The sequence below is a fragment of the Bubalus bubalis genome, chromosome 10 (assembly GCF_019923935.1).
Source record: "Bubalus bubalis isolate 160015118507 breed Murrah chromosome 10, NDDB_SH_1, whole genome shotgun sequence".
In the NCBI taxonomy this organism is placed as follows: Eukaryota; Metazoa; Chordata; class Mammalia; order Artiodactyla; family Bovidae; genus Bubalus; species Bubalus bubalis.
In genome coordinates, this window is record NC_059166.1 from 12,167,935 (window position 1) to 12,190,335 (window position 22,401).

At 42.2% G+C, this 22,401-nt stretch overlaps 1 protein-coding gene across 2 annotated transcripts in view; it reads left to right on the forward strand.

Moving 5' to 3' along the window:
• The first annotated feature begins 1,701 nt into the window (after positions 1–1,701).
• Positions 1,702–22,401, forward strand: part of TFB1M (transcription factor B1, mitochondrial) — a 65,842-nt gene continuing 45,142 nt past the window's right edge. Inside the window, exons 1-2 of one of the 2 annotated variants that reach the window (XM_044924060.2) lie at positions 1,702–1,807; positions 5,322–5,473. Coding sequence is in view for 1 of the 2 variants with exons in the window: in XM_006074364.4 (XP_006074426.2) it covers positions 1,934–2,066; positions 5,322–5,473 (285 nt within the window). In the remaining variant the exon portion in view is untranslated. Of the gene's footprint in view, positions 1,808–1,855; positions 2,067–5,321; positions 5,474–22,401 lie in introns of those variants that run through there. The other variant, XM_006074364.4, reaches the window with a different exon arrangement.

Below are 22,401 nucleotides of genomic sequence, written 5' to 3' on the forward strand. Positions count from 1 at the left end.
ATTTGTTTTGGTTTTGTAGCTATAGAAATGTATTTACTAAATTGTATTTTAGTCATATGAAAATGGTAAACAAGTTTATAGTCAAGATTCAGAATCTATATATTAAATAGCATCATAAAAATTAAAATGAACATACATTAATTAAATAATTAACTTTAAAATAATCTAATACTTGAGGGGTGTGGCCAAAATTGGAACTCAGAAAAGAAATAACTCAGATTAAAGTCTTCTAACTCAAATGACCTCATCTCCCTCTATTTCTTCACAGTAAGGATAAGGATGGGTTGGCTCAGTGGCAAAGAATCCACCTTTACGAGAGAGGTAAGTTGGATTTCTGGGTCAGGAAGATCCTCTGGAGAAGGAAATGTCAACCCACTCCAATATTCTTGCCTGGGGAATCTCATGGACAGAGGATCCTGGAGGCTCACAGTCCATGGGGTCACAGAGGAATCGGACATGCCTCAGCGACTAAAACAACAACAAACTAAGGATGATAATCTCACCACATAGGACTGTTGCGAGGAGTAAATAAAACAATGAGTATAACCTGCGAATGAACACCTCTTGTGGAAAATAAGGGTTCTGAGTCAAGAGTCTAGACTTTCAAAAATAGGATAAATATTGCTAACTTCTGTTTAGGGTGGAGGAAACAAAATCTTTAGAAAGGTGGTATAACCAAGTATTTGATATATACAAGAAAACGCTTCCCAAAGCCTAAAGCGCTAAACAAAGCGGCTTTTCTCACTGACTACATTTTGAAGCAACAGGAGTTGGGTTCTATTCTGGCTCTCTAGCAAAGCCTGGTAGGCTGCAGTCCATGGGGTCGCTGAAGATCGGACACGACTGAGCGACTTCACTTTCACTTATCACTTCCATGCATTGGAGAAGGAAATGGCAACCCACTCCAGTGTTCTTGCCTGGAGAATCCCAGGGGCGGGGGAGCCTGATGGGCTGCCGTCTATAGGGTAGCACAGGTTCGGACACGGCTGAAGTGACTTAGCAGTAGCAGCAAATATGCAGATGTCGTTTAACCCCTTGGGCCGCATTCACCCGCAAGTAATTATAGCAGTAACGGCCATCTTTGATAGCGACTTTACCCTATACCATGCACTTGAACTACGTTCTGGATTTACACACCAGACGACCTCTCTCAGTGCCACAATTTTAAAGCAAACATTACGTTCACTTAACAGATTTTTTAAAAATAACAATAAGGCCAACAGAAGTTAGAAACCTGCCATGCCACACCTGCTGTGCTGAGATTCTAAAAACATCCACCATAAGAGAACTGTTAGCAATCAACAGTTTTGCCGTTAACAACCTGCTATCCCGCAACCCTCCACAGAGGCGCTTTTAGGACCGCCCATCCGCCAGGTGGGGCTTCCCTGCGGCTCAGCTGGTAAGGAATCCGCCCGCCATGCGGAAGACCTGGGTTCGATCCCTGGGTTGGGAAGATCCCCTGGCGAAGGGAACGGCTACCCAGTCCAGTATTCTGGCCTGGAGAATTCCATGGACTGTGTAGTCCATGGGGTCGCAAAGAGTCGGATACGACTAAGCGACTTTCACTTTGGAGTCAAACTCAAAACAAATCCCCCACCAGGAGAACTTCATTCGCCAATCCTTGGGTCCGCCCCTCCTCGCTCAGGCCCAGGCCCCGCCTCTCCCCGCCCCGCCATCGCTCCGGCCTCCGCCCACCTCACTTGCAAACACGGCGCGGTTACCCAGCCTGCACTGCACTTAGCAGGACGGGGAGCATGCGCTTTGTGTGCGCCTGGATTTCCTGTTCGCGTCCTTCGCTTCCGACGGGGTACGTCTAACCAATCACGTAGGCTCGGAGGTGGGCCATAGTTCTCCCAGGCTCCTCCCCCTGCCATCTCTTGAGGAGCCTTGGAGGAATGTCCGGCGTGGGACGTGTACAGTCAGACCAGGGTTCATGGCTTCCTCCAGGACGCTTGGCACTTTCCGTCTCCCGCCGTTGCCCACGATTCGAGAAATCATTAAGTTGTTTAGACTGCAAGCCGTGAAGCAGCTATCCCAGAATTTTCTTCTGGACTTGAGGCTGACAGGTGGCTTATCAGTGTTTCCCCGGCGTCTCCCTCGCGTCCCTGGGGGAGTGGGGTCGAGGGGGTTTCGCGCGGACCCTGCGGGCGGGCGACGGGGTTCAGGCACAAAGGTGTGCGGTGGCCGTAGGTCAGACCCTTCTGCCGCTTTGCTCTGAGAGAACTCCGGAGCCCCAGCGCCCAGCGGGTGTGTAGAGTGTGTCGGTTGCTGAGTGGTGTTTGCCGTGGGCTTTGGAAGGCAGGCTGTGCGGACGCCGAGCAAACGCTGGCTTTGGAAGGCTTCGCGTCTCCTGAAAGGCGCTTGTGGAATTCCAAATCTTGGTGTGTTACCAATAAGGAATATATGCACGTGCTGACTGATTTGGCTTTTTATGCAGTTAAACTTGCAGGGACTTTATTGGTAACAGGTCGGAAGAGTATCCATTTCATGGCGTTCGATATTTAAAAGTTTACTTGTTGAGTCTTACCCTCGAGGGTGCAGATATTCATTCTGTAAACACTCATGAAACCAGCCCCTTTGTACTAGAGCTGAAGTGGGATATGAGAGTGAATGAACAAGGCCAAGTCTGTCCCCAAGGAGCTTACATTTTACTCAGTTTGCTTTCCCACTCCCTAAGCCACGTTTTATGAAGTAAAATTTAGACACAATAAAATTCACCTGTTTGAAGCGCACAGTTGGATAGATTTTGCAAATGTATATAGTCGTTTAACCTCTACCAGCGTTTCTTCGTGCTGGTCTTTCTGAAAGATGATACTGCAAGAAAAAGATTATTAGAAATATGGCAGTTCACAGCTGGAGTACGTAACATTTCTGAGGTTTTGGTATTTCATTCTGTTTGGCCCCTCTTAAGAAACTGAGTCAGTAAATCACGTATTTCGAAAGTTGTGAAGTACAGTCCAACAGCAGGGACGGGTGGTTTTATTTCTTGAACTTAGAGTAGCAGTGTGGGCAAGCCAATAGCGATGTAACGGGGTAAAAAAACTTAACCTGTTTTCAGTTTTTTTATTTAATGGGACGAGAGCTCTACCACAAGAGCATTAAAAGGTCATCCATCTCGAAAATTCTTTGGTCCTGAGATGGTTGGATGGCATCACTGACTCAATGGAGTTTGAATGGGCTCCGGGAGTTGGTGATGGACAGGGAAGCCTGGCCTGCTGCAGTCCACGGGTTGCAAAGAGTCGGCCGTGACTGAATAGTAACTAGAGCCAGCCTTTTCGGGTAGTCATTAGCTGCATTCTAGATGCAAAGCACCGTTCCCGGGACTGAAAATAGAGGTCTTTATATTGAAAAAAAAATCCTTCATATGTCCTTTCTCATGTGAGCCTTTATTCACCTTCAGGAATCAATTCCAGAATCTAGATACTATTGTTCCCTCTTCTACAGGAACCAAAATGAAGATAAGGTACTTGTGTGAGGTGAGAAGCTCAGGTGTGAACAGAGCAAGATGGAACCCCAGGCATAGTGAATTGACTGTGCTCTTTGATATCCATTTGTGTTTGAATGTTTCTGAAAAGTTTAAGGTGAAAAGACTGTCCTATCTACTGTTGTAGCTTTCCATTTTAAAAAAAAGAGAGAGACTGTTAAAATCACTCTGTAATATCTGCACTTAAGGCAGCCTCTCTGTTCCCTCTGAGAGACAATGCTCTTTAGTGGAGAAAGGGTTGGCTTTTAGGACTTATACCTGTGCTGGTGTCCATTTGTTTTCCAGGTAACCTCACTCAAATAATAGATGAAGAAACTGGAAAGTTCAGAGAAGTTAAAATGGGGTAGTAATTCTTAAGTTAGGGCTTCACAGGTGTCGTTACTCATAAAGCACCTGCCTGCCACATCAGGAGACTTAATAAGAGACATGGGTTCAATCCCTGGGTCGGGAAGATTCCCTGGAGAAGGGAATGGCAATGCACTCCAGTATTCTTGCCTGGAAAAGTCCATGGTCAGAGGAGCCTGGTGGGCTGCAGTCCATGGGATCGCAGAATCAGGTGCTACTGAAGTGACTTAGCACAGCACATACGGCACAGTTCTTCGTTAATATGTTGTAAGGATTTGCTGTGAGAAAGCATGTTAAACACCTGTAACGTGGTCAGTGTATGCTCGTTTTCTCCTGGCACCCATTGAAGAGAAAACTATTCTTGGATAATTGAGAGATTGTTTTTGTCTCTAAGCCTACAAAGGTAGGTTATTAGTAACAAGCAAAAATGAGACTGTACACTGTCAGTGAACAGTGTAAAGCGCTAGTATGTTTTCAGTGGCTAAATTTCTACCATCCCAAGAAGCCCAGTTGCTTGGATTTTAATATCTCAGTCAATATGATTAGTCCATTGTTTTTCCAGAAGGTTGGTTGCAATGAATCCTCAGTAATGTGCTTTTCCGTGCTTTCTTAAGGTCTGCTAACTTAGATTGATTAAAAAATTAATTTTCTTGTATCAACTTGCATGTTTGCAAAGCTCAAAAAACCTTCACTCCTAAATTTAACTTTTTCCTAAAAATAACCAAGAATCTCAATTTCTGCAAATCCTGTTAGCTAGGAACTTGGTACCATTGCCACATTGACCACCAGCTAGATGTCTGTAGATAAAAGTGAATACTGCCAGCACTTTCTGCTTCTGAATTTCTAACTCGCAACGTTGGAAATTCTGAATGTGAAGCTCGCCTTGCTTATTCACATAATTGATATTCAACAACTGTAGAGAAGTGGTTTGTGTTTTTCCATCACTTCTTATATTGATTAGTTTGGCAGAAACAGGTGAAAAATACCGTGTGTGCACATGCTTTCGTGCACGTGCACTCAGTCGTGTCCGACTCTCTGCAATCCCGTGGACTGTAGTCTTCCAGGCTCCACTGTCCATGGGATTTTCCAGGCAAGAATACTGGCATGGGTTGCCATTTCCTTCTCCAGGGGATATTCCCAACCCAGAGATTGAACCCTTGTCTCTTGCATCTCCTGCATTGGCAGGCAGATTCTTTACCACTGCACCACCAAGGAAGCTCTCAGAAAATACCATGTTTATTTAAGTTAAGGAAATTTGTCATGGTAATCCTATTTTTATTAAGGGTCTGGTAGAATTCAGCAGTTATATGGTAGACTATTGAATGGCTACTATACATTGGTTTAGGCTGAGTTAAATAATCTGATAAATACTATGTATAAAAGATTAGTTGGTTGAGTAATGCTGATAAGAATTTGTGTAGATTATTTTTCATTTTGAATTCCATATGTTGACATTTGCCAAGGTAATTGATTCAAACTTTCTTTTCTCTAGATAAAATTGTAAGGAAAGCTGGCAATCTGACAAATGCTTATGTATATGAAGTGGGCCCTGGGCCTGGGGGAATCACAAGATCCATTCTCAATGCCGGTGTTGCGGAACTTCTGGTGGTTGAAAAGGATAGTCGATTTATTCCTGGATTACAGGTGAGTTGCTCAAAGTACCTTACTTAGGAGGTAAAAACCCAGTTTAAATCTTAAGGCCACGATTCTTAAACCTCAGGGTATATAAAACTTCTACAGTTTGCTCCTCACACTGCAGTTCTCCAGGCCTCATTCCAGAGATTCTGATTACAGTGGTCTAGGAGTGGTCTAGGAATCTGCATTTCTAATCACCATCCTCACATGAATTGTTGGCCAAAGCTTGAATGAACCAGCTTTATGCATTGATGCTAAGCAAGCTAATTGTGTGCCTTTTTTGGCTACTAATAGCTGTGCGTGCCATAGTACCCCATTCCGTCAAAAATAAGTAAAACTAAGAAATGCTAACAATGTCTCAGTTACTGGCATGGCTTCTGAGAACCTCCTTTAAGTTCAGAAAATCATTTCTACAAGCACAAGATAGAGAAGATACACGCCTCATTGAGAGAAAGTAATTGTTAAGCTTAGGCATTTGTATAAGGATTTTTTAAGTGAAAAAATTAAGTTGTGCCATAGGTTTAAAATGAGGTTTGAATAAAATGATCATTGTTGTTCTTTAGTCACTAAGTCATGACCAACTTTTTTGCAATCCCATGGACTATAGCCCACCAGGCTGCTCTGTCCATGGGATTTCCCAGGCAAGAATACTGGAGTGAGTTGCCATTTCCTTCTCCAGGAAATCTTCCTGACCCAGGGATCAAACCTGAGTCGCCTACATTGACAGGCAGATTCTTTCCCACTGAGCCACCTGGTAAGCCGGAATGAAATGATAAATGTATCTTTAAAACAGTAGGTGATGTCCTATGAGAAGTGTTTGAAGAAACTGGTTGTATTTCATTGAAAGAGAAGCCCTGAGTGAGGGGATTCATAGCTGCCTCTCCAAAGCTGTGGTGGGGAGGATCAGTTTGTTTTGGTCTTCTCTAGAAGAGAACTAAAACAGGTAAGAATTGAGGGAGGCAGGTGGATTTAAAAATGAGGAGAAACTTAAATTTTTAAAAACAGTATAATACAGTGGAACAGATTATACAAGGGATCTTATAAAGGGATTCTTCATGGGGGGCACTTATACCTAATGGCTTAAGGGCCTTTGATTCCTCTTTAATTCTGAAACCTGAAAAGAGTCCTTAGCCTTTGGTTCATAAGAGTAGCAATTTATTTAGTGAGTCCAATAGAATAATAAAATTAGCTACATTGTTACTTTCATATAGGAGGACAAATCAGTTTAAAATTAGTACATTCTAAAACGTTGATGTATATTAATGGATAAATGTTTAATTTCTGCCAGAACAGTTTGAGAAAATTTGAGAAAATCGAGAGCTTGTGTTTATGCCTCTGGATATTTTTAGAAACCTAGTGAGTTTTCTTCTCATTATTTTGCTATATCCAGCCTTTATGCTTTAAAAAAATTATATATTTAGTTCCACCTAATTTTGCCAGCCTTGATAGAATTGGATTCAGATTTATAACTTTATTTGGGGATTATTACATGGTGCAATGCACTTTCATGCACTGGAGAAGGAAATGGCAACCCACTCCACTGTTCTTGCCTGGAGAATCCCAGGGACGGGGGAGCCTGGTGGGCTGCTGTCCATGGGGTCGCACAGAGTCGGACACGACTGAAGTGACTTAGCAGCAGCACATAGTGCAATATTCCTTGATTAAATATGGAATTTAATAGTGATTTTTGCTCTGAACCAGTTTCTTTCCAGAATGTTGTATCAGTTGGAGGTGGAAGTTGTAACAGTGTTATTTTTGGTGGGAGCATAAGATGATAAAAAGAAACTGAATAACATTACACAGTTTCCTGCAGGTTTATTCATCTAGCCTGTCTGCAGGCATAGAGAAGATTCTTGTGACTTCTTTTCACCTTAAAGGGATGTCTTAACCCTAGATCTCACCCTCTATTATGTGTAATTTTTTCTCATTAGGCAGGCAGGTGAATCACATTTCGCATCACCAGCCTAATTTACATATCCTCCTCTCTGATCTCAACGAAAGATGTTTTGAAGACAGACCAACAGACAGCCACACTCTTTTCACTGCCCCTCCCATATCCCTGCACTCCTAACTTCTGCCTTGTTTTATTTGTCTCATGAGATTTTTTATTATCTGACACACTGTATGTTCTTATTTGTTGTCAGTCTCACATCTTTGAGGTCTTCCCTGGTGGCTCAGACAGTAAAGAATCCTCCTGACGAAGCAGGAGACCTGGGTTCGATCCCTGGGTAGGAAAGATCCTCTGGAGAAGGGAATGGCTCCCCTCTCCAGAAGTCTTGCCTGGAAAACCCCATAGACAGAGAAGCCTAGTTTGGCTACAGTCCACAGAGTTGCAAAGAGTCAGACACAGCCGAGCAACTTAACACTTCTTCACCCCTCTGGAATGTTAAGTGCCATGAGGGTAGATGTTTTTGTCTGTTTTGTTCCCTGCTGTATCTCCACAGCATCTAAGAGTGCCTGGTGCATACCAGATGTTAGGTAATGTTTCACATGGAGATAGAAAGGTTGACTCTTTGTAGATATCTAATTAGCTGATTAAATAAATGTGTTATTTAATGGTGAAACCGAATAATTGGGTATCATTAATCATCAAAGTTATGTGCTTTTTTCCCTAAATATGAAGGTTGATTTCAAGGTAAATTGCTGTGCAGGAAGTATATATTTGACTTCTGTTTCTGTAGGAGAAGTAAAATTAATTTTTAGTGTCGCATATGCAGGAAAGGAATTTGCCTTAAAAAGAAATGTTGGGTACTAAAATATCAAATAGACTTCTTTTTCTTGTAAAGAATGTTTCAATATGTAAAACCACGTTCTTTTAGAGGTGCTAAATTAATCATAAAACTGCGTAAAGGCAGAAAGAGTGGTCTATTTTAAGAATTCCATTTTAGTGATATCTAAGCTAATAGAATTACTTTTTAAAGAAATTGTAATAATTTATAAAATGTCTGCTAGTTGGAAGTATGTCATTTGTAGCTTAATTCAGGTTCTTAAAATATTATCACGAGGCAGCCTAGGGAAAAGAACATAGTGATAACATACAGGTTTTTCACTATTAGCATGTTGTAATGTAAGAAAACGTGTTTAATACGTGAAAGCATTGTAGTGTGATTTTTGTAGAAAAGAACAGACTCTTAGCGTCAGATGACCTGTGTTTGATGTCTGGCTCTACCGTTTACTATTTATATGACTGGGCAGGAAACTCTCACTGTGCCTCAGTTTGCTCATAGGATTGGTATGGTTTAAATGTGTTTAAAAACATGCTGTCAGGTTTTGGAGTTTATCTCCAGTACTCTTAAGATGTTGCTCTGCTATCTTATTATGTTGTTTCTGACAAATCTGTTCTTTGCTTCTGTCTTTTTTCTTGGGCTGTTTTTATGATTTTTTCTTTTTTTTATAATTTTATTTGTAATTGAAGGATAATTGCTTTACAGTATTATGTTGGTTTTGGCCAAACATCAGCACGAATCAGCCATAGGTATACGTATGTCCCCTCCCTCTTGCACCTCCCTCCCCATCCTACCTCCCTAGGTGGTTATAGAGCCCCAGTTTGAGTTCCCTGAGTCATATAGCAAATTTGCCATACAGCAAAATGGCTGTGCATATTACATACGGTGATGTGTGTTTCCAGGTTACTCTCTCCATACATCTCACCCTCTGCTTCCTTCCCCATGTCTGTGTAAGTGTGTTCTCAATGTCTGTGTCTCCTTTGCTGCCCTGCAAACGGGTTCATCATTTTAGATTCCATATATATGCATTAGTATATGATACTTGTTTTTCTCTTTCTGACTTACTTCACTCTGTATAATAGGCTCTAGGTTCATCCACCTCATTAGAACTGACTGGAATGTGTCCCTTTTTATAGCTGATGATTTTTTCTATATCATTGGCTTTGAGTCTTTTCATCATGATGTGCCTTGGTGTCCTTTTCTTCATGTTTCTTGCCCATGGGCCAGTGAGAGCTTCCTGGATCAGCCCTGGGATTTCTTTGGAAGGAATGATGCTAAAGCTGAAACTCCAGTACTTTGGCTACCTCATGCGAAGAGTTGACTCATTGGAAAAGACTGTGATGCTGGGAGGGATTGGGGGCAAGAGGAGAAGCGGACGACAGGATGAGATGGCTGGATGGCATCACTGACTCGATGGACATGAGTCTGAGTGAACTCCGGGAGTTGGTGATGGACAGGGAGGCCTGGCGTGCTGCAATTCATGGGGTCGCAAAGAGCCGGACTGAGCAACTGAACTGAAAACAGTATTTCTACTTGATAGGCAATGTAGACTTCATGGGATTGAGAATCAAATAGATTGGTTTTCAGATATCATATATAGCACTTACTAGCTTTGTGACCCTGGGCTTGCCTTTGAACCTTTTTTAGCTTCAGCTTTCTCATCTGCAGCATGGGAATGTTAGTTTTCTTCTGTGGTTATTACAAGGATAGAAATTTATGTAAAGAGATTGGTCTGTTGCCCATAGTCAGTAAATGGCTGCTCTTACAATTCTTCCCCTTCCCCATCTTCTTGCAAAGGGAGATAAAAGGAATCTGGTCATCCTAACAACAGGACTTGTTTTTAATCAGAGGTAGTAAATGTTTGAAATTCTTTCTAGCAAATTTTAAATAGGACTTCCTGTTGTGATGACTACATATGTATACATGTAACTTACTTGATACAGATATGACCACAGTTAATCATAACATGGACAACTCTCAATCAGTTAGCAAAAGCTGATTCACAGCCAAAATGATCTAGTCCACTGCAAGTAAGTACAGAGAATGCTGGAAGCAGACCCACTGACTACAGCAAGAAGTAACAGTTATTACTGTGGCAGAAGAGCTACAAGAAGCGAAAGCACAATAGGGAAGGGTCCATAGCTATTGAGGCCGTTACTCTACAGTCAACAGTGATCCAAGTCATCAAGAATTCTATAAGTTTATTTTTAAGAAATGTTGACAATTAAAGGAGTTACATTGGTTGAATAGAAAAAGTCTTAGTTGCTCAGTCGTGTCTGACTCTTAAGTGACCAGTGGACTGTAGCTCACCAGGCTCCTCTGTTCATGGAGTTCTCCAGTTAGGAATTCTGGAGTGGGTTGCCATTACGTACTCCAGGGGATCTTCCCACAGGGATCGAACCTGGGTCTCCTGCACTGCAGGCAGATTGTTTACATGTGAACCACCAAGGAAAACCCTGGGTTGAATAGAAAATTTATTAAATCAAATATCTAATCCCTTGATGAATCTGAGTGGGTTTCTGCTGTACCTGTTCTTATTGTTTGTTGTTTAGTCGCTCAGTTGTGTCTTAACTCTTTGCGACCCCATGAACTGCAGCACACCAGGCTTCCTTGTCCTTCACTATCTCCCAGAGTTTGCCCAAGCTCATGTCTATTGACTCAGTGATGGCATCCAACCATCTCATCCTCTGTCATTCCCTTCTCCTCCTGTCCCCAATCTTTCCTAGCATCCGGGTCTTTTCCAATGAGTCATCTCTTTGCATCAGATGACCAAAGTATTGGAGCTTCAGTATCAGTCTTTCAGTGAATATTCAGGCTTGGTTTCCTTTAGGATTGACTGGTTTGATATCCTTGCTGTCCAAGGACTCTCAAAGAGTCTTCTCCAGCACCATAGTTTGAAAAAAATTCAGTTCTTCTGTGCTCAGTCGTCTTTATGGTCCAACTCTCTCATATGTACATGATGACTGGAAGATAACATAGCTTTGACTATATTGACCTTTCTCAGCAAAATGTTGTCTCTGCTTTTTAATATGCTCTCTAGGTTTGTCATAGCTTTTCTTCCAAGGAACAAGCATCTTTTAATTTCACAGCTGCAGTCATTTTGAAGCCTAAGAAAATAAAATCTGCCCATTTCCTCTTTTTCCCCCAAGAACTGATCTGATTCACCATGAAATGATGGGACTGGATGCCATGATCTTTGTTTTTTGAATGTTGAGTTTTAAGCCAGCTTTTTCATTCTTCTCTTATACTTTCGTCAAGAGGCTCTTTAGTTTCTCTTTGCTTTCTACCGTAAGGGTGGTTTTGCATATCTGAGGTTATTGATATCTTTCCAGGCAGTCTTAATTCCAGCTTGTGATTCATCCACCTGACATTTCACATGATATACTCTGCATAAAAGGTAAATAAGCAAGGTGACAATAGACAGCTTTGATGTACGTCTTTCCTAATTTTGAATCAATCCATTATTCCCTGTCCGATTCTAACTGTTGCTTCTTGACCTGCATACACATTTCTTAGGAGGCAGGTAAGGTGGTCTGGTATTCCCATCTCTTTAAGAATTTTCCACAGTTTGTGATCCCCACGTCAAAGGCTTTAGTGTAGTCAGTGAAGCAGATGTTTTTCTGGAATTCCCTTGCTTTCTCTGTGATCCAGTGGATGTTGGCAATTTGATCTCTGGCACCTCTGCCTTTTCTAAATCAAGCTTGTACATCTGGAAGGTCTCGGTTCATGTACTGTTGAAGTCTAGCGTGAAGGATTTTGAGGATGACCTTGCTGCCATGTGAAATGAATGCAATTGTGTGGTAGTTTGAACATTCTTCAGCGTTGCCTTTTTGGGACTGGAATGAAAGCTGGCCTTTTTCAGTCCCGTGGCCACGGCTGTGCTCAGTCTCTCAGTCATGTGCAACTCTTTGCATCCCCATGATGGACTGTAGCCCACCAGGCTCGTCTCTCCATGGGATTTTCCAGGCAGGAAGACTGGAGTGGGTTGCCATTTCCTTGTCCAGGGCCACCTCTGAGTTTTCCAAATTTGCTGGCATATTGAGTGCAGCACTTTTTAGGATTTGACATAGCTCAATTGGAATTCTGTCACTTCCACTAACTTGTTTGTAGTAATGCTTCCTAAGGGCTTCTTGACTTCACACTCCAGGATATCTGACTCTAGGTAAGTGATCACATCATCATGGTTATCTGGGTCATTAAGACCTTTATTGTATAGTTCTTCTGTGTATTATTGCCACCTTGTCTTTAATATCTTCTGCTTCTGTTAGATCCATACTGTTTCTGTCCTTCATTGTGCCCATCTTTTCGTGAAGTATTCCTTGGTATCTCCAATTCTCTTGAAGAGATCTCTAGTCTTTCCCATTCTGTTGTTTTCCTCTATTTCTTTGCATTGATCTCTGAGGAAGGCTTTCTTATCTCTCCTTGTTATTCTCTGGAACTCTGCATTCATTTGAATATGTCTTTCCCTTTCTCCTTTGCCTTTCTCTTCTCAGCTGTTTGTAAGATCAGATCAGTCGCTCAGTCGTGTCCGACTCTTCTCGACCCCATGAATCGCAGCACGCCAGGCCTCCCTGTCCATCACCAACTCCTGGAGTACACTCAGACTCATATCCATCGAGTCAGTGATGCCATCCAGCCATCTCATCCTCTGTCATCCCCTTCTCCTCCTGCCCCTAATCCCTCCCGGCATCAGAGTCTTTTCCAATGAGTCAACTCTTCGCATGAAGTGGCCAAAGTACTGGAATTTCAGCTTTAGTATCATTCCTTCCAAAGAAATCCCAGGGCTGATCTCCTTCAGAATGGACTGGTTGGATCTCCTTGCAGTCCAAGGGACTCTCAAGAGTCTTCTCCAGCACTACAGTTCAAAAGCTTCAATTCTTCGGTGCTCAGCCTTCGTCACAGTCTAACTCTCACATCCATACATGACCCCTGGAAAATCCATAGCCTTGACTAGACGAACCTTTGTTGGCAAAGTAATGTCTCTGCTTTTGAATATGCTATCTAGGTTGGTCATAACTTTCCTTCCAAGGAGTAAGCGTCTTTGAATTTCATGGCTGCAGTCACCATCTGTAGTGATTTTTGGAGCCCCCCAAAATAAAGTCTGACACTGTTTCTACTGTTTCCCCATCTATTTGCCATGAAGTGATGGGATCGGATGCCATGATCTTCGTTTTCTGAATGTTGAGCTTTAAGCCAACTTTTGCACTCTGCACTTTCACTTTCATCAAGAGGCTTTTGAGTTCCTCTTCACTTTCTGCCATAAGGGTGGTGTCATCTACATATCTGAGGTTATTGATATTTCTCCCGGCAATCTTGATTCCAGCTTGTGTTTCTTCCAGTCCAGCGTTTCTCATGATGTACTCTGCATAGAAGTTAAATAAGCAGGGTGACAATATACAGCCTTGACATACTCCTTTTCCTATTTGGAATCAGTCTGTTGTTCCATGTCCAGTTCTAACTGTTGCTTCCTGACCTGCATACAGATTTCTCAAGAGGCAGATCAGGTGGTCTGGTATTCCCATCTCTTTCAGAATTTTCCACAGTTTATTGTGATCCACACAGTCAAAGGCTTTGGCATAGTCAGTAAAGCAGAAATAGATGCTTTTCTGGAACTCTCTTGCTTTTTTGAGGATCCAGCGGATGTTGGCAATTTGATGTCTGGTTCCTCTGCCTTTTCTAAAACCAGCTTGAACATCAGGAAGTTCACGGTTCACATATTGCTGAAGCCTGGCTTGGAGAATTTTGAGCATTACTTTACTAGCGTGTGAGATGAGTGCAATTGTGCGGTAGTTTGAGCAATCTTTGGCATTGCCTTTCTTTGAGATTGGAATGAAAATTGACCTTTTCCAGTCCTGTGGCCACTGCTGAGCTTTCCAAATTTGCTGGCATATTGAGGTCAGCACTTTCACAGCATCATCTTTCAGGATTTGGAATAGTTCAACTGGCATTCCATCACCTCCACTGGCTTTGTTTGTAGTGATGCTTTCTAAGGCCCACTTAACTTCACATTCCAGGATGTCTGGCTCTAGGTCAGTGATCACACCATCGTGATTATCTGGGTCGTGAAGATCTTTTTTGTACAGTTCTTCTGTGTATTCTTGCCATCTCTTCTTAATATCTTCTGCTTCTGTTAGGTCCATACCATTTCTATCCTTTATCGAGCCCATCTTGGCATGAAATGTTCCTTTGGTATCTCTGATTTCCTTGAAGAGATCCCTAGTCTTTCCCATTCTGTTGTTTTCCTCTATTTCTTTGCATTGATCGCTGAAGAAGGCTTTCTTATCTCTTCTTGCTATTCTTTGGAACTCTGCATTCAGATGTTTATATCTTTCCTTTTTTCCTTTGCTTTTGCTTCTCTTCTTTTCACAGCTGTTTGTAAGGCCTCCCCAGACAGCCATTTTGCTTTTTTGCATTTCTTTTCCATGGGGATGGTCTTGATCCCTGTCTCCTGTACCATGTCACGGACCTCATTCCATAGTTCATCAGGCACTCTATCAGATCTAGGCCCTTAAATCTATCTCTCACTTCCACTGTATAATCATAAGAGATTTGATTTAGGTCATACCTGAATGGTCTAGTGGTTTTCCCTACTTTCTTCAATTTCAGTCTGAATTTGGCAATAAGGAGTTCATGGTCTGAGCCACAGTCAGCTCCTGGTCTTGTTTTTGCTGACTGTATAGAGCTTCTCCATCTTTGGCTGCAAAGAATATAATCAATCTGATTTCAGTGTTGACCATCTGGTGATGTCCATGTATAGAGTCTTCTCTTGTGTTGTTGGAAGAGGGTGTTTGTTATGACCAGTGCATTTTCTTGGCAAAACTCTCTTAGTCTTTGCCCTGCTTCATTCCGTATTCCAAGGCCAAATTTGCCTGTTACTCCAGGTGTTTCTTGACTTCCTACTTTTGCATTCCAGTCCCCTATAATGAAAAGGACATCTTTTTGGGGTGTTAGTTCTAAAAGGTCTTGTAGGTCTTCATAGAACCGTTCAACTTCAGCTTCTTCAGCGTTACTGGTTGGGGCATAGACTTGGATTACTGTGATATTGAATGGTTTGCCTTGGAAACGAACAGAGATCATGCTGTCGTTTTTGAGATTGCATCCAAGTACTGCATCTCGGACTCTTTTGTTGACCATAATGGCCACTCCATTTCTTCTGAGGGATTCCTGCCCACAGTAATAGATATAATGGTCATCCGAGTTAAATTCACCCATTCCAGTCCATTTCAGTTCGCTGATTCCTAGAATGTCGACATTCACTCTTGCCATCTCTTGTTTGACCACTTCCAGTTTGCCTTGATTCATGGACCTGACATTCCAGGTTCCTATGCAATATTGCTCTTTACAGCATCGGACCTTGCTTCTATCACCAGTCACATCCACAGCTGGGTATTCTTTTTGCTTCGGCTCCATCCCTTCATTCTTTCTGGAGTCATTTCTCCACTGATTTCCAGTAGCATATTGGGCACCTACTGACCTGGGGAGTTCCTCTTTCAGTATCCTATCATTTTGCTTTTTCATACTGTTCATGGGGTTCTCAAGGCAAGAATACTGAAGTGGTTTGCCATTCCCTTCTCCAGCGGACCACGTTCTGTCAGATCTCTCCACCATGACCCGCCCATCTTGGGTTGCCCCACGGGCACGGCTTAGTTTCATTGAGTTAGACAAAGCTGTGGTCCTAGTGTGATTAGATTGACTAGTTTTCTGTGAGTATGGTTTCAGTGTGTTTGCCCTCTGATGCCCTCTTGCAACACCTACCGTCTTACTTGGGTTTCTCTTACCTTGGGCGTGGGGTATCTCTTCACAGCTGCTGCAGCAAAGTGCTGCCAAAGGCTATCTCATATAACCACTTTTGACTTCTTGCATTTCTTTTTTGGGGGGATGGTTTTGTTATAACCTCCTTACATTTTTATGAACCTCCAACCCACAAACTAGAGAACAATAATACCAAAGAAGTTCTTAGACTGTTGCGAATGTTCTAGGCCCCACATCAGGCTTCCCAACCTGGGAATCTGGCAAAGGGAATGGGAATCCCCAGGGAATCTGACTTTGCAGGTCTATGGGATTTGATTATAGAACTTACAGGACTAGGGAAAACAGACTCTTGGAGGGTGCATTCAAAACCTTGTGCACACTGGGTCCCAGGGGAAAGGAGCAGTTAACCCCGTGAGAGACTGAGCTGGACCTGCCTGTGTTTGAGGGTCTCCTGTGGAGGCACGGGTCAGCAGGAGCACTGGCAGAAGCCGTCCTGGGAGGTCCATATTGGTATAAGTCCTTTTGGAGGTCACCTTTAGCCCTACCATAGAGCCTGTAAGCTCTAGAACTGGACTGCCTCTAAAGGCAGGGTGCACAGCCCCATCCATCAGCAGAAAATTAAAGATTTAGCGAGCATGGTTCTGCCTGCCAGAGCAAGACCCAGTTTTCCTCACAGCCAGTCCCTCAGGAAGCTTGTACAAGCCTTTTATCCTCATCCATCGGAGGGCAGAGAGAAGAAGCAAGAAGTACAATCCCACAACCTCCAGAATGAAAACCACAGTCACAGAAAGCTAACCAAAATGGTCACATGGATCATAGCCTTGTGTAACCCAATGAAGCTATAAGCCATGCCATACAGGGCCTCCCAAAACGGACGGGTCATGGTGGAGAATTCTTAAAAGACATGGTCCACTGGAAAAGGGAGTGGCAAATCACTGCAGTATATTTGCCTCAAGAAGCCCGTGAACAGTATGGAAAGGCAGTCTGGCAGGTTAGAAAGAAGGTAGTATTGCTGGGCTGTGTGATCCTGCTTAGCCCACTGCACAGTGTTGGCTATCATGAGCCCCTCACCATGAAAGAGTGAAAGTGCAGGCGCTCAGTCGTGTCGGACTCTCTGCAACCCCATGGACCGTAGCCCACCATACTCCTCCATCCATGGGCTTTTCCAGGCAAGAGTACTGCCTGGAAAGATCGACCTGACCCAGGGATCGAACCTGGGTCTCCTGCATTGTAGGCAGACGCTTTACTGTGTAAGCCACCAGGGAAGTCACCATGAAAAGGTGGTGTAAAACATATAAAATGGCTGTTTTTTGCACTGAAGGGATTTATAAATGGGCATAGGTTCTAGAAATTGCACAGATTCTTTCCTCATCAAATTAGATCATCAGCAAACTAGTTAAGACCATAGCTTCTCCTCCACCACCACCCACCCCCCACCCCGTGACACACACATGCAGGACAGCATTCGCTAAGTACTTGACTTGTAAGAGGAGAGAGATTTTTTAGGTGACTGTGAAGAACACTTCTGCATTTGTTTTCTTAGTTTTATCAAAGGCATTCTCTGTTTCTTCCTTGTACCCTTTATAGAACTTAATACCAGAAAAGCACATGTACTCTCTTGGAAACTGGCTGTAATTACTTCCAACACTGAGTAAAAATGATATAATTCAGTATGTTGGCTTCAGGATTTAACATCTCTAGGATTGGTACAATGTAGAGCTCTCACAATCTACATACTTTGTATGCTTCCTTTATCACAGTTTGGTTTTCTTCTTTTACAGCCTTATTTAATGAATGCTTTTTACTCAAAGCTTGCTTATGTCTCGTTCTTGGAAAATACAGGATTGAAAATGGTAGAACAATTTGAGTGTCTGTAAAAATACTCATTTGGCTATCATTAGTGCCTGCATGGATCATCGGTGGTGCCTTTGAGGTCAATATGAGGCAACACTCCCAGAGTTCTGAGGTGTAACAGGCTCCAGTGTTGTTCCTGAGGGCTGTAATAGTGATCTGTCCCACCCTTTTGTCATTCCCCAAATATCATTATGATAATGCGGACATTTTCTTCTCTTCGTGGTTGGTTACGGGGTCTTTCTGTGTCGTTGCTGATTATCGTTAGGTGTTGAAATGGCTTTTGTCCATAATTATACTGTCATTTCTGTTTGTACAACTTTTTTTTTTGGCCTCCATAATTGCTCAGGGCCTTCACATAAACCTGTGAACAGCAGCATTCATTCCTTCTGCAGTGGGGAGTGGGAAGGGGAAAGCTCGAGCTGCAGAGCTGTCCTGGAAAAAGTAGACCTCGTAAAGAAAGAACAGGAGGACCTGGTGTGTCATTGACTGACACTTAAGCCAGAAGGGGAATCCAAAAAACTAGTACTTTAAACTTGGGAAAGGAAGGTAAATGTGTATTTTTACCAGTTTCCTGGTATGTAGCTGCGTGTGTCAAGGTGGAAAATAATATTTCAAACATGGTTGAAGTTATCAGAGCATGTAATTAATGCCACAGAGCCAAATTTACGTTGTTTTATTTTAGCCTTAATTACTCATTACTTCATTACTTTCTATATATTGACATTGTGAAACATAAGCTTTTAATGCTGCCTCTTTGCTTTTGGTATGCTTATTTGTTTTGCTTTAATTATGTGAAGCATAATTACAGAAGAAAATTTAATGTTCTTCATTGATGGTAAATGCTATCATTAAATACAATTTTTATATGGTAAAAGCCTGTCCTATAGAGCGAGATCCCCCTTTTTTTGTAGTATGTCTAAGTTATTATATTTTCTAAGTTTGTCTGGAACTCATCAGGTAAGTTTTAGCAAATCATGGCAACTTAAAATAATCCATAAGTACATTAATATCAGAGGTACACAATTATTTTTGCTAAAGTACCATGGCTAATCAGATCAAATAGATGATTCCCATAATTTAAAATATTTAGCCTCTAATCAGCATATGCATTTCAGCTACGCATTTCTCCAACATCACATGTATAATTGACTTATCAGTGAAGTAAATCTTTGCAAGTTTCTGAACCTTTCAAATTTTAGGGGCCCCCAAATATTGTAGGCTAGGAGAGGAGTTTTCCAGCTTCATAGAAAACTGAATGCCATTTGATCATACATTTATTCATTCACTTGTCAAATACATATAAAGCACCTACTGTGTACTGTTGCAGCCGCAGGGGATATTAAAGTAGATAAGAAACAGGTGCCCTTAAGGGGCCTCTGTTGTTACAGGGGAAAGAAACCTGTATGTATACATGATTATAATACACAAGGCTATGAAGAAGCGTGTGCAAGGCACATTGTTGACCCAGAGGTGTGAGTGATCTACAGCTAGGTGCCTTGGTCCATGTCTCCTCCATGGCTTTTGTGATGGTGCTTTCATCCTTCCTCAGTTGCCTGAATTAGTCAGAGGAGAGATAGGATGAGAAGATGATCCACGGGATGCTAAGGGCGAAAGTTCGTTGAATTGGAGCCAAGGTTCTCTGAGTTCCCTGAACTGAGATTTAATATGGGAAGAGGGTCACCTCTTCTTTTCTTCCTTTTGTAACCTACTTTATTTTTTTAACTTTTTATTTTATATTGGAGAATAGCCAATAACAATAATAGTTTCAGGTGGATAGCAAAGGGACTCAGCCATACATATACATATACACGTATCCATTTTCCCGGACTCCCCTCCCATCCAGGCTGCCAGTAACATTGAGCAGAGTTCCCTGTGCTATACAGTAGGGGGACCTTGTGGTTGTCCACTTTAAATATTGCAGTGTGTACATGTCAATACCAAACCCCCCATCTCTTCCCCACACTGTTCTTTAGATGTGCTTGTTTTCATTGATTTTACTCTCTTGCATGTTAACTTTATAAGCTCATGGGTTGCATCTGGCTGTTGGTTTTTTATTAAGGACTTCAAGAATCAAGTTTGGTTTTGAGTCTAGGGCACTTAACACATGCACATTTATAGATGGCTTACCTGTAAGCCTCCTTTTAGTTAGGTGCCAACACTTCAGTACTATGAGAGCATTTCTTAAGGTGTGATGTTAAGGTGGATGAGAAGGAGGGAAAAAAAGGTAAACGAAAGAAGTACTTCTCTTTTTCACTCAGAAAAACTGAAGAAAGGAAGGACAACAAAGAGTGAAAGGTAGAAATTGGCCAGAAAGTAGCTTTTGTTAAAATATGCAGGATAATTCATTAGGTTGAAAGTGCCTATGGATCAGAATTACTTCAGGAGCACTCTGGTCTAGGGAGTGTCTCAGAGTGCCACGTATAGCTTGGCAGTGACATATAACTTTTCTGCCTGGTTGACTCTACTCGCAGATTTAGTTAAAGATCTTGGTAATATGTAGAATCAATCCTTTGTATGTACTTAAGATATAAAGATCTAGTTAAATTAAGTTCATCTTTCATTTGATTTCTCCTAATTCTCAGTATTTCGTTATGTCTTTAGTTTGTTTGTTAATCAGTATTTTTATTGACATATAGTTGCCTTCTACTGTTTTGATTTCTGCTGTTCCATTATGGTTTTTTTGTAGAACATTGAATATAGGTCTCTGTGCTTTATGGTTGTTTGGTCACCAAGTCGCATCCGACTCTTTTGTGTCCCCATGAACTATAGCCTGGTAGACTTCTCTGTCCATGGGATTTCCCAGGTAAAAATACTGGAGTGGGTTGCCATTTTCTTCTCCAGTGCTATATAGTAGGATCTTGTTTATTCATCCTATATATACAAGCTTATATCTGCTAACCCCAGCCTCCTAGTTGGTCCTTCCCAAACCTCCTCCTCCCTGGCAGCCAGCAGTCTGTTCTCTGACTCGTCCATGATTCTGTTTCTGTTTCATAGATAAATGCATTTGTGTTGTTTTTTAGATTCCATGTATATGTGATATCATATGATATTTGCCTTTCTGTTTCTGACTTATTTCGCTTCGTATTGATAATCTCTAGTCGCATCCATGTTACTGCAAATGGCATTGTTTCCGTCTTTTTTAATAGCTGAGTAATATTCCATTGTAGAGAAGGAAATGGCAGCCTACTCTGGTATTCTTGCCTGGAGAACCCAATGGACAGAGGAGCCTACAGACTGCAGTCAGTGGGATCACAAAGAGTCAGACTTAGTGACTGAACAACGATATTCCATTGTACATATGTATCACATCTTTATCCATTCATTTGTCGATGGACATCAGGTTGTTTCACATCTTGGTACTGTGAATACTGCCACTAAAAACATTAGGGGACATGCTCAGTTCAGTTGCTCAGTCATGTCTGATTCTTTGTGACCCCATGAACTGCAGCACGCCAGGCCTCCCTGTCCATCACCAATTCCCAGAGTCCACCCAAACCCATGTCCATCAAGTCAGCGATGCCATCCAGCCATCTCATCCTCTGTTGTCCCCTTCTCCTCCTGCCCCCTCAATCTTTCCCAGCATCAGCGTCTTTTCAAATGAGTCAGCTCTTTGCATCAGGTGGCCAAAATATTGGAGTTTCAGCTTCAACATCAGTCCTTCCAATGAACACCCAGGACTGATCTCCTTTAGGATGGACTGGTTTGATCTCCTTGCAGTCCAAGGGACTCTCAAGAGTCTTCTCCAAAACCACAGTTCAAAAGCATCAATTCTTCGGCACTCGGCTTTCTTTATAGTCCAACTCTCACGTCCATACGTGACCGCTGGAAAAACCATAGCCTTGACTAGACGGACCTTTGTTGACAAAGTAATGTTTCTGCTTTTTAATATGCTATCTAAATCTAGGTTGGTCATAACTTCCAAGAAGTAAGCGTCTTTTAATTTCATGGCTGCAATCACCATCTGCAGTGATTTTGGAGCCCAGAAAAATAAAGTCAGCCACTGTTTCCCATCTGTTTGCCATGAAGTGATGGGACTGGGTGCCATGATCTTAGTTTTCTGAATGTTGAGCTTTAAGCCAACTTTTTCACTGTCCTCTTTCACTTTCATCAAGAGGCTCTTTAGTTCTTCACTTTGTGCCATAAGGGTGGTGTCGTCTGCATATCTGAGGTTATTGATATTTCTCCTGGCAATCTTGATTCCAGCTTGTGCTTCCTCCAGGCCAGCGTTTCTCATGATGTACTCTGCATAGAAGTTAAATAAGCAGGGTGACAATATACAGCCTTAATGTACTCCTTTTCCTATTTGGAAACAGTCTGTTGTTCCATGTCCAGTTCTAACTGTTGCTTCCTGACCTGCATACAGGTATCTTTTTGAATTATAGTTTTATCTGGGTATGTGTCCAGGAGTGAGTTTGCTGGATCATTTGGTAATTCTGTTTTTAATTTTCTAAGGTACCTCCATACTGTTTTCCACAGTGACTGCACCAACTTACATTCCCACCAACTGTGTAGAATGGTTCCCTTTTCTCCACACCCTCTCCAGCGATTGTTATTTATGGACTTTTTAATGATGGCTGTTCTGACCAGTGTGAAGTGGTACCCATT